Raw genomic sequence first — 12294 nt, 5'->3', positions numbered from 1 at the left:
CCTGGAGCTCTGACCAAGGAAAGCTGGTCACCCAGGCCTCAGGGCCTGAGCAAGCAGTATCCAGCTGTGGCTTTTGGATCTGACTAGTTCCCAAGGGACCTTGGGCTCCCAGAAGCCAGGGAGCTGGGGTGCAGGGCTCCTGGGTCCAATTAGGCCTGACTCAGCTAGTGACCCCAGCTGAGTCACTTCCCCTGGGCGGCCTGCCCGCCTCAGTTTCCTCAGGGAGGAGGGGTAGCCGGGAACTTGCAACTTGCATTACACCTTTGGACTCTGTGAGGCGGACTTCTCCTGCCTGCCAGGCAGAAGCAGCTTCCTGCCCCTCCCAGCTCCGAACGCTGCACAGCCAGGGCCCCCTAGGGACCCTTTCCCAGGAAACCTGGCAATTCAGTGCCAGCCCCTCCCTGGCACTAACAGCAGTCGCTCACACTTACTGAGCGCTGATTGTGTGCCAGGCTCCGCACCTGCCTCTTCTCAAAACAACCTTGTTGTGAAGTCATTTGTACTCTCATGTCCTAGAGGAGGAGACCTGTTGCTCAGAGGGGTTAAGGTACAAGCCCAAGGTCACAGAGCCATAGAAATTACCCCCAACACTCTGCCAGGCTCACACATGTAGGATATGAGCTCACATACAGGCTCATAGAACCCAGAGAGGCTGGGATTCTCGCCCCCCCCCCAATGGGCAGGTGAGGCCCAAGGTCGTCAGGTAACTTGCCCAAGCCCTCACAGTTACACGCTGGCAGAGCCTATATTTGGCTTCAAAGCCCATGCTGCTACCAGGGAGAACTGGGATCTTAACAGGGAAGGCCTCTCTAATAATAATAATAATAATAACAACAACAACAACAACAACTATTAAGTGCCAGGCCCAGTACTAAGTGCTTTATGCACCCTGTCTCTGCCACTCCAAGTGGGTGGGTGCTAGGACAGGCAGTGGGAGGTGCCTCCAGCCCCACCCACTTCTGCCCAAAGAGAGGTTCCACCCAGGAGGTGGAGGGTGTCCAGGGTGGCACAGCAGGGCCCAGACATCCAAGGGGCCCCATAGGCTGAGCTGCGGCAGGGCTCCCTCCCCAGCACCTGCTGGAGTGGCTCTCCAGAGTCTGACTTGTGTTATAAAGTTCCGCCCTGGCTGGTGTAGCTCAGTGGATTGAACACCGGACTGGGAAGCAGAGGGTCACTGGTTCGATTCCCAGTCAGGGCATATGCCTGGGTTGCAGGCCAGGTTCCCTGGTGTGGGGAGCACAAGAGGCAACCACACATTGATGTTTCTCTCCCTCTCTTTTTCTATCCCTTCCCCTCCGTCTAAAAATAAATTAATAAAATCTTTTAAAAAGTAAAAGAAGCCCTGGCTGGTGTAGCTCAGTGGATTGAGCGCGGGCCTGCAAACCACGCTATCGCAGTTCGATTCCCAGTCAGGGCACATGCCTGGGTTGCAGGCCAGTTCCCAGCAGGGGACTAACAAAAGGCAACCATACATTGATATTTCTCTCCTTCCCTCCCCCTCTAAAAGATAAATAAATAAAATATTTTTAAAAAATAAATAAAAATAAAAAAGTAAAAGAAAATTCTATCAAATTCTATCAGCCCTGGCTGGTGCTGCTCCGTGGGTTGAGCACCTGCCTGTGAACCAAAGGTGACCAGTCAGGTCCCCAGTTGGGGGCAGGCAAGAGGCAACTGATCGATGTTTCTCTCCCTCTCTTTCTCCCTTCCTTCCCTTCTCTCCAAAAATTAAGTAAAATAAAAGTAAAAAAATAATAAAGTTCTTTCTGTCAGAGAAAGCTCATGCCCAGTGTCCAGAAGAGTGGGGATGGGAGGATCTGATAGGAAAACAAGCTGAGCCAACATCCACACCAACAGTATAATGACAGTCTCATCATTATCACTCCTCCTCTTCCTGATCATGCAGCTGTAAACACTCGGTGAATGCACGTATGTATGGTCCCAAGGACACTAAGAAGTAGGTACACTCCCATTTGACAGATGAGAAAACTGAGGCTGGCATGGTTAAGCAAGGTCTCACAGCCAAGGAAGCACCAGTTACTCAGCCTGCCTGAGTCTTCCGAATTCTTCTCCCCTAGATTCAGGGAGCCCAGAGCTGACCATGCAGGAGGTACCCAAGGCTCCCACTAACTAACACTCCACAGCCTGTAGCAGGTAACACTGGTGATGGCAACGATAACACCGCCACCTCCACCTGTAATGGAACCCCTTCTCTGCCAGGCAGCAGGTACTTCTCATACACTGGCTCCTTAAGTCTCTACCACAAACCTGCTATTACCCTATTTAAGAGAAGGGGAAACTGAGGCTCACCAGTGCCACTTGCCCCCACCCTCAGCTGGAAAGGAGGCAGTGAGAGAATTGAATCTAAGCCTCCAGGATGCTCCTCTGCCCCTGTTGAACCCCTGAAGGTCCTCAGTCCAGCTCCCTTCCCTGCCTTGGCCTCTGTAGCCCACAGGGACTCCAACAAGTTCTAGGAATGTTCACCCTTTGGCTCAGAAGGGTTTTCCCTCCCCAAGGGGGGTTGTGGGAAAAGGCTCAGAAAAAGTGTATTAAAAACCCTTCCAGTTTCCCCAGCAGGCCCTGGCCTCTCATTCACTGACCCCAGGCCGCCCAAGTGGCCTCTGCCTGCTCTCCCCCCTATTAGGGCTGGGTCTCCAGCCCCCACAGGCACTGAGGAGCCGCCAGAGCCGTTTCCGCTCACTCTGGCAGCCAGGTCAGTGACGAGAAATCCAGACACGACTGGAGCCACAGCCCGGGAGACCTATGCGCCCACCGCCCTGGCAGGGGCCCTGTGGCTGGACTACAAGTGGGAATGCAGAATAGGCTGGCGGCCTCAGCCAAGCCTGGCAGCGGGCGGGTGTCAGGGGATGCTCACCTCCCAGGCAAAAGGGGCGCAGGTCTCAGCCCCTCCTGCCCCCAAAGCTGGACCGTGGCCCTGCAGACATTGCATCGCCAGGCCCTTTGCTCTCAAGCCCCTGCCCACACCCCGATTTCACTTCCTCCCCCTAGGTCCAGCCTGGCCAGGCCCCTCCCTGGAGGCCCCCAGCTGCAGGCAGTGACCTCCTCACCTACATCATCGTGGCCCCGGGAATGGGGAAGAGAAACAGGGGAATGAGGAAACTAAAGAGAAAAAGCAGCAGCGGGACAGGCAAACGCAGTTCCTCAAACGCAGTCCCCATCGTTCCAAAAGCCCCGGTGGCCAAAGGGAGGGAGAGGTTTCTTCACTGGGCATTGAAGGCCTCTGAAATACCCTCCCAGCCCTGCTGACCGATCAGTCCAATGCCCCACACCCCACCCCACCTTTTCTTTGGTGGGAAAATTCCCCTGGAGCCCCAGGTCCTGGTTGTGAGGGTCCAAGCCCAAAGAGACCTGGGCTCTAGGACCCCCTAAGCCTTGTGAACCTCCAAATTCAGTGGCATGCGGGCATCTGACCCCGCTTACCCCCACAATACAAGGAGTGGTGAGAGGGGCTTCCAAAATCGGGGTGCTACCCTCTTAGCCACATGGCCTGGCCTGGGAGGGAGTGAGCGGAGGCTGGAGGGCTCTCCTATTCTCACAGCCTCAGTCGGACCACTTTCACTTTCAAGGTACCTAGCGGTGACCCCCGAGCCTTCCTCACGGATCACAAGTTGAGGGGGACTGCTGCCCTCAACCGGCTAGGCTGCTGAAGAGACGGACTGGCAGTGTTGGCCATACCCTCTCAGAGTCTCCCTCGCCGCCTGGGCTACCCCCATTACATCCCCAGCACGTGTGTGGGTGGGGGTGTCACTGGGAGGGTGTCGCGGGCGCTGAAGAAGGGTCACCCCGGGAACGCCCCCATCCGAGTTAGGGGCAGGACAATATTTTAGGCTGTCGTACGAGTGCGCAGACACTGGGCAGAACTGGACACGGGCCTCCTCTTCCCCCATTAAAGCCCTCCCGTCCCCGAGGACGCGAGCGCTTGGGAAGGCGGGCTTACCTGAGAGAGAGGGGGTCCGGGCCCGGCCGGCCCATGGCGTCGCGCGCCCCTGGCCCCACGAAATCCCGAGGGGGCGGGCGGGCCCCCGCCCCGGGCTCGTTCCCTCTGCGCGCCGGCTCCTGGCTCTCGGCTCGCTCAAGCGGGGCTCAGGCAGGAAACCCGGACTCGGAAAATGGCCAGCGTCTCATCATTTCCGCCGCCAGAGCTTGACAGCTGCGGGGGGATGCGCCCCCGGGCCGCCGCCGGGGAAACTTTGCTGCTGCTGCCGCCGTCGCCACCGTGGGCCGCGATAGTCCGGGCGGGCCGCCGGGCGGAGGCGGTGGCCCGAGCCCATGCCGCCCCGCGCCGTTATGTAAAGAGGAACCGGCTGTGAGAGCGCAGCCCGGCGGGGGAGGGCGACCACGGCAGGGGCGGGGCCTGGGCGGGGCCTGGGCGGGGCCAAGAGAACTCCGCCCATGTCAACCGCGAGCCAGACTCAGCCCAAGGGGGCTCGAGCCGGACCTGACCCCGCCCATCAACGCGTTTCTCCCAGGCTGACCTGGTCTTGGGGTCTACAGCGCGGGCCCAGCAACAGGAGGGGCTTTGTTAGGCCACGCCCACATCTCGCCCACCCGATTTCGCAACGCGCAGCCTAAAGAAGGGAAGGAAAGGTCCGAGGGGCGGGACAACTTTGGTCCCACCCACATAGCGCCCGCAGACCACCGAGTGCCTCAGCCATCGGGGGCGGAGCCAGATGCTAAAGAGGCGGGGCGTGGGCGGGGCATGGCTGGGGCGGGCCGGGCCTAGCTGTCTAGCCTGGAGGGGGCGCGCCCCCGCAGACTCCCTCCTGCTGGGCCTTATCTGCGCCCTCCGGGCTGGTCGGTGCAATAGAGACCGCAGCTTTCATCATCACTCCGGGAAGAATCCCAACCCCACCCGGCCCCGATCATCCACGTCTCTGTAGGGCCGATCCCCAACGACTCCAGCACCGCCATTCTGATTCTGTCCCGACCCTCAGCTCTGCTCTTGCCTCAGCCCGTGCCTGTACGAAGGGGCCCCTATAGGAGCACTGGTCCCCCTACTCCAGGAAGCTCTCCTGGACCACTGGCTCCCATGCCCTCTGAGCCTCCTGCTATGCTCTCCCCAGGTCTACTTTCACTTTCCGTACATGCCTTATGTTGGGGGAGACTGACAACAGGTTCTCCCCTAGTCTGAGCGGGAGCATAGCCTCAGGCAGCCCTCCCCACAATGCATGGAAAGGAGAGGAGAGAGGAATGCCTACACTTACTTTCCCTCCCACACAAGAAACAAGTCGCCCGCGCCTCTAGCTTGCAGGGGCCACATCACCCCTTCCCAGACACCATACTCATTCCCCTATTCCACTGCCTCCCCCTCTTACTATGAAGAAATGACTAGATTTCTCCATACCTCAATTTCCTCATCTGTGAAATGGAAACAATACAGGTACCCACTCCACTGGGTTCTGGGGAGGATTAAATGAGTTCATGCATTAAAGCAGTTAGCGTGGGACTTTGCCCGAGGGGAAACACTGCTACATGAGTCTTTCTGAAACTATCAAGCCTACTCCTGCCCTTGAGCTACAGGAAGGGGTTCCCCCGAAGGTGGGGATTTCCAGACTCCACCCAAATGGGAAGGGGGGGACCTTGGAGCCCCATAACCTTGAAGGAACTGGCCACGAGCATGCTTTCCGCAAATATGTATTAAATACCTACTGTGTGTCAGGCACTGCTGTTTTAGGTACTGAAGACACAGCAGTAAACAAGACATACACCCCTGTGCTCCTGGAGCTGACATTCCGGTGGGGGAAGAGCATAAAGAGGTGAATGGGGTGCTGTGTTATAAAGACGACAGACCGGTTACTCATGGAGAGTGGGAAGCGGCTCAGACTGGAGGCTCCCGGAGGACCTCTCTGAGGAGCAAACACTGGAGCTGAGGCCACGCCTCCACCCCATCCCACTGCTAAAAGGATCCAGGCCTGATAAGGTTTGAGGGAAGGGCATTCCAGAGCCACGGAACAGCAAGTGCAAAGGTCCTGAGGTGGGAATAAGCTTGGTGTATTGGAGGAAAGTCAAGAAGGCAGTGATGATGGGAAAAGATGGGAAAAATGGAAAGGTAGGCCCCTCATATGGAGACGGCAAGGTCCTGGGGGTAAGTTTGGGAATTCTTTTGAAGATAATAGGGAGCCATGGAGTGTTTTGAGGAGGACCTGTTGAAGCTCAAATCCTAACTTTGGATTTGGGCTGTTGGCAACCCATCAGGAGGTGCCCCAGTGATGCTCACACTCCATCTGAGGATGTGGGACAGAGGTTGGGGAGGGGGAAAGGTGTCGGGGAAGGCTTAACTATTTCCCCTATATTATTATCTCTTTATTCCACTTGGGGAGATGGAGGCTCGGAGAGAGCACTTACTTGCCTGCAGAAAGACAGTGCCAGGTGATGCGAACAGAGCAGCCAGGTACACACACAGCGGTTGTCAAAGGGTCCCTGAAGTCTGCCAGCCACAAGCACTTTCCCTCTCACTGCCCAGACGGCTGTTCTGCTGACTTAAATGGAGACTTGTGGTTCTTCCCCTTTTTAATCACCGAGCACGCCTTCTCTCTCCCCAGATTTCTCTGAGGCCCCAAGTGGTTTTCTTTCTCCCTGAAGTTCTTCTCACCAGCGTCCCCTCCAGCGTCCAATCTCCCGTTTCAATGCTCTCTGTGGTAGGGACGTCCCACTGGCTGTTTTTGTCTTTCCTTAGAAAGGCAAAGGGTTACAAGGAACACCCCTTCTGTCTTCGTGCCTTGCCCTGGATTTGAGAGCATCGCGACGTGGAGCAGCGATTTCATCTTCTCAGAGGCTGGCAGATGGTGGCTCCTCCCCCTCCGCAGGTCGCTGGGCCCCGACAGGAGAAAAGAGGCTTGAATTCCCCCAAAAAACAAGCAAGGGGGGCTGAAGGAAGCTGCTCCCACCGCCCTTCCTTCCAATCGGTGAAGGCACCTGCTGCCTGCCAAGTTCCAGGGGCTAAAGACTCTCTGGGTTGTAACAACAACAACACAATAGGTGATAAACACTTACTAGTATTATTAATAATAATAATAGCCATTAACAATAAAAATAACAAAATGGAAGTTAAGCAGTACAGGATTAGTAATAACGGGTTAACAATAAATATAATATGTATTATTATTATTATGTTACAACAGTTAACAACTAATGAATAATAATAGAATTACAGGATTAATAGAAAATATAGTCCTGGCTGGTGTGGCTCCGTGGATTGAGCGTGGGCCTGCAAACCAGATGATCGGGGTTCGATTCTCAGTCGGGGCGCATGCCTGGGTTGCAGGCCAGTTTCCGGCAGGGGCCAGTTCCCTGCAGGGAATGCACGAGAAGCAACCATACATTGATGTTTCCTTCCTCTCTCCTTCCTTTCCCCTCTGAAGATAAATAAATAATAAAAAATATTAAAAAAAAAGAAAATATAAAATAATAATAGGATATTTAGTAGTAATAATAAATAGGATAATAACAGTTAGCAGGCCCAGGATTAATAGTAATAATAGGAACTAATGTTTACAGGATTAATAATAATAAATATAACATAACAATGGGTTAGTAATAAGAATAATAATAAATGTAATATAATAATAATACAGTCATCATTAACAGTTCTAGGACTAACAACTCAGCACTTAGTTTCAGGATTAATAGTAAATATAATAATAACAATTAGCTGGGACAGGATTAACAGTGACAGACATGACCCTATAATTATAATAATTAACAGATACAGGGTTAATAATATAATTAACAGTTTCTGAGGCTTGCTTGAAGCCGGGCATTCTCTACACTAGTGCTAACAAATGGAACTTTCTGTGGTGTTTTATCTGGGCTGTCCAGCACGGTCACCAGCCACACGAGGCGACAGAGCACCGGAAGTGTGGTTAGTGCCACTGAGGAATTGACTTTGTGACTTTATTTAATGCTAATGAATTGAAATTTAAATAGCCACATGTGGCTGGTGGCTGCTGTACTGGACAGCACAGCTCTGGACATTTTACGTGATAACGAATTGGATTCTCACCACAGCCCTGGGGTAGGTGCTATCGTTTTTATAATTGCCCCCATGTTACGATAGGGAAACTGAGGCACTCGAAAGTGGAGGCGTTAGGCCTGAGCAGAATCTCAGCACACTTCAAGGCAGGGTGCCATTGTCGGAGGGGCCCTCTAATTAAGAACGAAGACTCGCCCTGACTGGGGTGGCTCAGTGGGTTTGTTGTCATCCTGTAGGTCACAGGCTCCGTTCCCAGTCAGGGCACATGCCTGGATTGTGGGCCAGGTCCCTGATGGGGGCATGTGAGGGGCAAGCCACCAATGTTTCTCTCTCACATTAATGTTTCTCTCCCTCTCTTTCTCTCTTCCCTTTTCTCTAAAAATGAGTAAAAAAAAAAAAAAAAAAAAAAGANGAAAGTGGAGGCGTTAGGCCTGAGCAGAATCTCAGCACACTCCAAGGCAGGGTGCCATTGTCGGAGGGGCCCTCTAATTAAGAACGAAGACTCGCCCTGACTGGGGTGGCTCAGTGGGTTTGTTGTCATCCTGTAGGTCACAGGCTCCACTCCCAGTCAGGGCACATGCCTGGGTTGTGGGCCAGGTCCCTGATGGGGGCATGTGAGAGGCAGGCCACCAATGTTTCTCTCTCACATTAATGTTTCTCTCCCTCTCTTTCTCTCTTCCCCTTTCTCTAAAAATGAGTAAAAAAAAAAAAAAAAAAGAACGAAGGCTCTGGGGTCATCCAGACAGGTTTATAATCCCATTTGGGCTCCTCCAAGCTGGGTGGTCACTTGGACTCTCTGGGCCTCAGTTTTCTCATCGGCAAAATGGGGACAATCACAGGGCTGACCTCCTTGGGTTGCAAGGGAGAATTTGATGAGAAAACTTATGTTAAGGTCTTGGGAGTGTGGGTGGCAGTTCCACATAACACATGCTCAATGAAGAATGTTGGTTTAATTTTATTTATTTATTTGAGAGGGAAGGGAAGGGAGGGAGAGAGGGAGGGCAGCACTGATCGGGTGCCTCTTGTATGCACTCCAACCAGGGACTGAACCTGCAACCCAGGCATGCACTGTGACTGGGAATGGAACCAGTGACCCTATGTGACCCTTTGCTTTGCAGGATGATAGCCAACCAACTGAGCCATATCGGTCAAGGCTAAAGAATGTTGGTTGAATTTATCATTGGGTATAAGAGTCAAGTCATATGTTCTTCAAAAAGTGTGAAGAGCGGTGGCCAGGGAGAGTAGCCCCAAGGGAGGCATGCCCCCACACCCATTTTACTGATGAGTACACTGAGGCTTGAGTGTACCGATTTGCCCAAGGTCACTCAGCCTTGGTGTCCACATCGATACTCGACAGTTCTGGAAACTGGTCCCTTCCCTCCTGGGAATGAGGTCTGGGCCACCAGTGAGGAGGCCTGAGGGCCTAGTTTGTCGCCCAGCTGGGCAGGGGCTGGTAAGTGGACTGAGCTTTGCTATCCCCCTAAAATTCATGTGGATATCCTAATTCCCCCAAGGTGACAGTGTTAGGAGGTGGGGCCTATGGAAGGGGATGGGTCATGGGGGCAGAGTCCTAATGCACTAGGTTAGTGCTCTTATAAAAGAGACCCTAAAGAGGCCCCTCTGCTTCTGCCCTGTGAGGTTACAGCTGAAAGCTACCATCTCTGAACCAAACAGCTGGCTCTCACCAGACACTGCATCTGCTGACCCCTTGATCTTGGGCTTTCAGGCTCCAGAAGTGTGAGAAATAAATGTCTGTTGTTTCTAAGCCACCCAGTTTATAGCAATAGGAACAGACTAAACAGAAAATTGGCTCCGAGAGGTGGGGGTGCTGCTATAACAAATACCTAGAAAGGTGGAAGCAGCTTTGGAACTGGGTCATGGGTAGGGGCTGCAGGAGTTTTGGGGTGCATGCTAGAAAAAATCTATATTGCCCTGGCTGGTGTAGCTCAGTGGATTGAGCACGGGCTGCAAATCAAAGGGTCGCCAGATTGATTCCCAGTCCGGGCATATACCTGGGTGATGGGCCAGGTCCCCAGTGAGGGCCACACGAGAGGCAAACACACGTTGATGTTTCTCTCCCTCTCTTTCTCCCTCCTTTCACCTCTCTCTAAAAATAAATAAATTAAATTTTTTTTAAAAAAGAAAAAGTATTGCCGGGCACTGACCACTAAGAGCGACTCTGGAGAGGGCCGAGAGAGAAAAGAGGAGGGCCGTAGAAAAAGATGTCCGAGATGGCGGGAGAATGACCCCAGAGGCCTTAGGAGACCCTCAGAGCTCCCCTCCCGTCACAGGCCCACAGCGCGAGGGCTCTCCGGCGGGAGGATCTCAAAGGAGAAGCGGGGCACTCGGCGGCTATCCCCAGGAACAGCTCCAGCAGGCCGCCAGCGGCCGGCGCTGCGCCAGCAAAGCTGCGGGGGGCGTGGCTGCCTCCATCTAGATTCCCGAGGGGCTGCCAGCGGCACAACCTAGGCAGACAGCCACCGCCGAGACCAGGGCAAATACCCTTCCCCATCCCCCAGAGTCATGGGGCGTGCCTCCAGGCTGGTAGGGACACCTGCTTACAATTCCAGCCCAGGAATCCTGCTCCCAGGGCTTCGCCTTATAAAGCCATGGCTAAGCACAAAGAATTCTGGATCAAAAATGCCATCCGAATGTGGCCAGAGACAGGACTTCCCCTGCCCAGTAGGTCCAGAGGCAGGCCCGCAGCCTCAGTGTCCTAGGGGGCAGAGCTTGAGCCAAAGAGCCCCCGGACCGTCACTTCTTTCTTTTCGATTTCTCCCTTTGGGAATGGGAATGTCTACCCTAACCCTGTCCCACCATTGTATTCGGAAACCCACAACACATTCCATTTCACAAAAGGGGAATTTGCCTCAGAATGAATGGGTCAACTTTGAGTCTCATAAGTGATTTAGAGGAGACTGGACTTTGAGATCACCAAGTTAGGGGGCCATTTGTTACACTGCACATAACTAACAAATAAAGCGTTCAAGACAGCTCTGGGGCTGCCCATCAAGGTCCAGCTGAGGCTGGGAGGGTCAGGAAAGGGCATCAGAAAAGAATTCCATACCTGGGCCATCCTCCTACCCTGCCTCTGGAGTTCCCCAGGCTGGATTCCTGGGGCGGTATGGAGCGGGGCTGGGGGTGGGGGGGGGAGATCTGCTGAGCAGAGGTGCCTGGTGCTTCCTTGCATCTTTCTAGCAGCTTTGGTTCCCTTTCCTCTTTCTTTCTTTTTCCTTTCTTCTCCCCGCCCCCCACCTCCCTTAGACAGATGGACAGGAGGTAGAGAGGAAAAGAAACACCAATGTGTGGTTTCCTCTTGTGCACCCCCCGACTGGGGACCCAGCCCACAACCAAGGCATGCGCCCCGTCTGTGAACCGAACCAGCAACCCCTTAGTTCGCAGGCTGACGCTCAATCTATTGAGCCACAAGAGCCTGCCCCTCTCTCTCTCTCTGATTTGAGAAAGAGAAACACTGATTTGTTGTTCCACTCATTCATGCATTCATGGGTTGCTTCTTGTATGTGCCCTGACGTGGGATCCAACCCACAACCCTGGTGTATCAGAACGATGCTCTAATCAACTGAGCTGGCAGCCCAAGGCTGGCTCCCTTTTCTGTTCTCCCAGTACCTTGAATCTAAAACTGCCCCGAGTCCTTGCCTAAGAAAAGGATGAACATTTTTTGTAATCCGGACTGCACTTCCAGAAGTGTGCACCGTGCTGAGACCATCACAGGCAATATTATACCCTCCCAGCCCCTCCACACTGGGAGGGGTTTGCTATGAATTTTCCCATTTTTCAGATGAGGAGTCTGAGGCACAGAGCAGTGAAGTGATGTGTCCAAAGCCACACCACTCGTTAAGAGCCTGAAGTACGGTAGCTGGTCTGGTCTCAAGACCTGTCTGATTGCAGAACTCCAGCTCTTCACTACCTGCTGTGCCCCAATAGTAACGATGTTGCTTATAACACAATTAACCATTATTAAAGCATTATGTACCAAGCACTGTTTTGAGGGCTTTACACGGATTAACGATTTAATCTTCCCAACAATTTATGAGGGAGAGAATATTATTTCCCTCCACTTGTCAGAGAAGGAAACTGAGGCACAGAGAGGAGAAGTGACCTGCCCGAATTGCAAGGCTGGTCCAGGGCCAGGCAAGGATTTACACTCAGGCTCCAGAACTACTCCCTCGGCCCCGTGGCTGCGCACCCCACCCCCACGCCACAGACCCCGAGCGCAGCAGGGAGCTGCAAGCCACCCCCTCTTCCGCGGGGGGATCCGGTTTCTGCGGGGGAAGTGACTCAGT

The 12294-nt window shown here is 53.6% G+C and overlaps 1 protein-coding gene across 6 annotated transcripts in view; it reads right to left on the bottom strand.

Moving 5' to 3' along the window:
* The window catches only part of SH2B3 (SH2B adaptor protein 3), a 34196-nt gene extending 29716 nt beyond the window's left edge, over positions 1–4480 (bottom strand). The window contains exon 1 of one of the 6 annotated variants that reach the window (XM_037052110.1): positions 3956–4480. Coding sequence is in view for 5 of the 6 variants with exons in the window: in XM_037052109.1 (XP_036908004.1) it covers positions 2873–2947 (75 nt within the window). In the remaining variant the exon portion in view is untranslated. Of the gene's footprint in view, positions 1–2872; positions 2965–3955 lie in introns of those variants that run through there. The other 5 variants (XM_037052109.1, XM_037052105.1, XM_037052107.1 and 2 more) reach the window with 5 other exon arrangements.
* Positions 4481–12294: the final 7814 nt, after the last annotated feature.

The sequence above is a fragment of the Sturnira hondurensis genome, unplaced genomic scaffold, assembly GCF_014824575.4.
Source record: "Sturnira hondurensis isolate 20B ecotype Veracruz unplaced genomic scaffold, ASM1482457v3 Scaffold0007406, whole genome shotgun sequence".
Lineage (NCBI taxonomy): Eukaryota > Metazoa > Chordata > Mammalia > Chiroptera > Phyllostomidae > Sturnira > Sturnira hondurensis.
The sequence above is the reverse complement of the archived record's forward strand: the minus strand, read 5'-3'. Positions and strand labels throughout refer to the sequence as shown.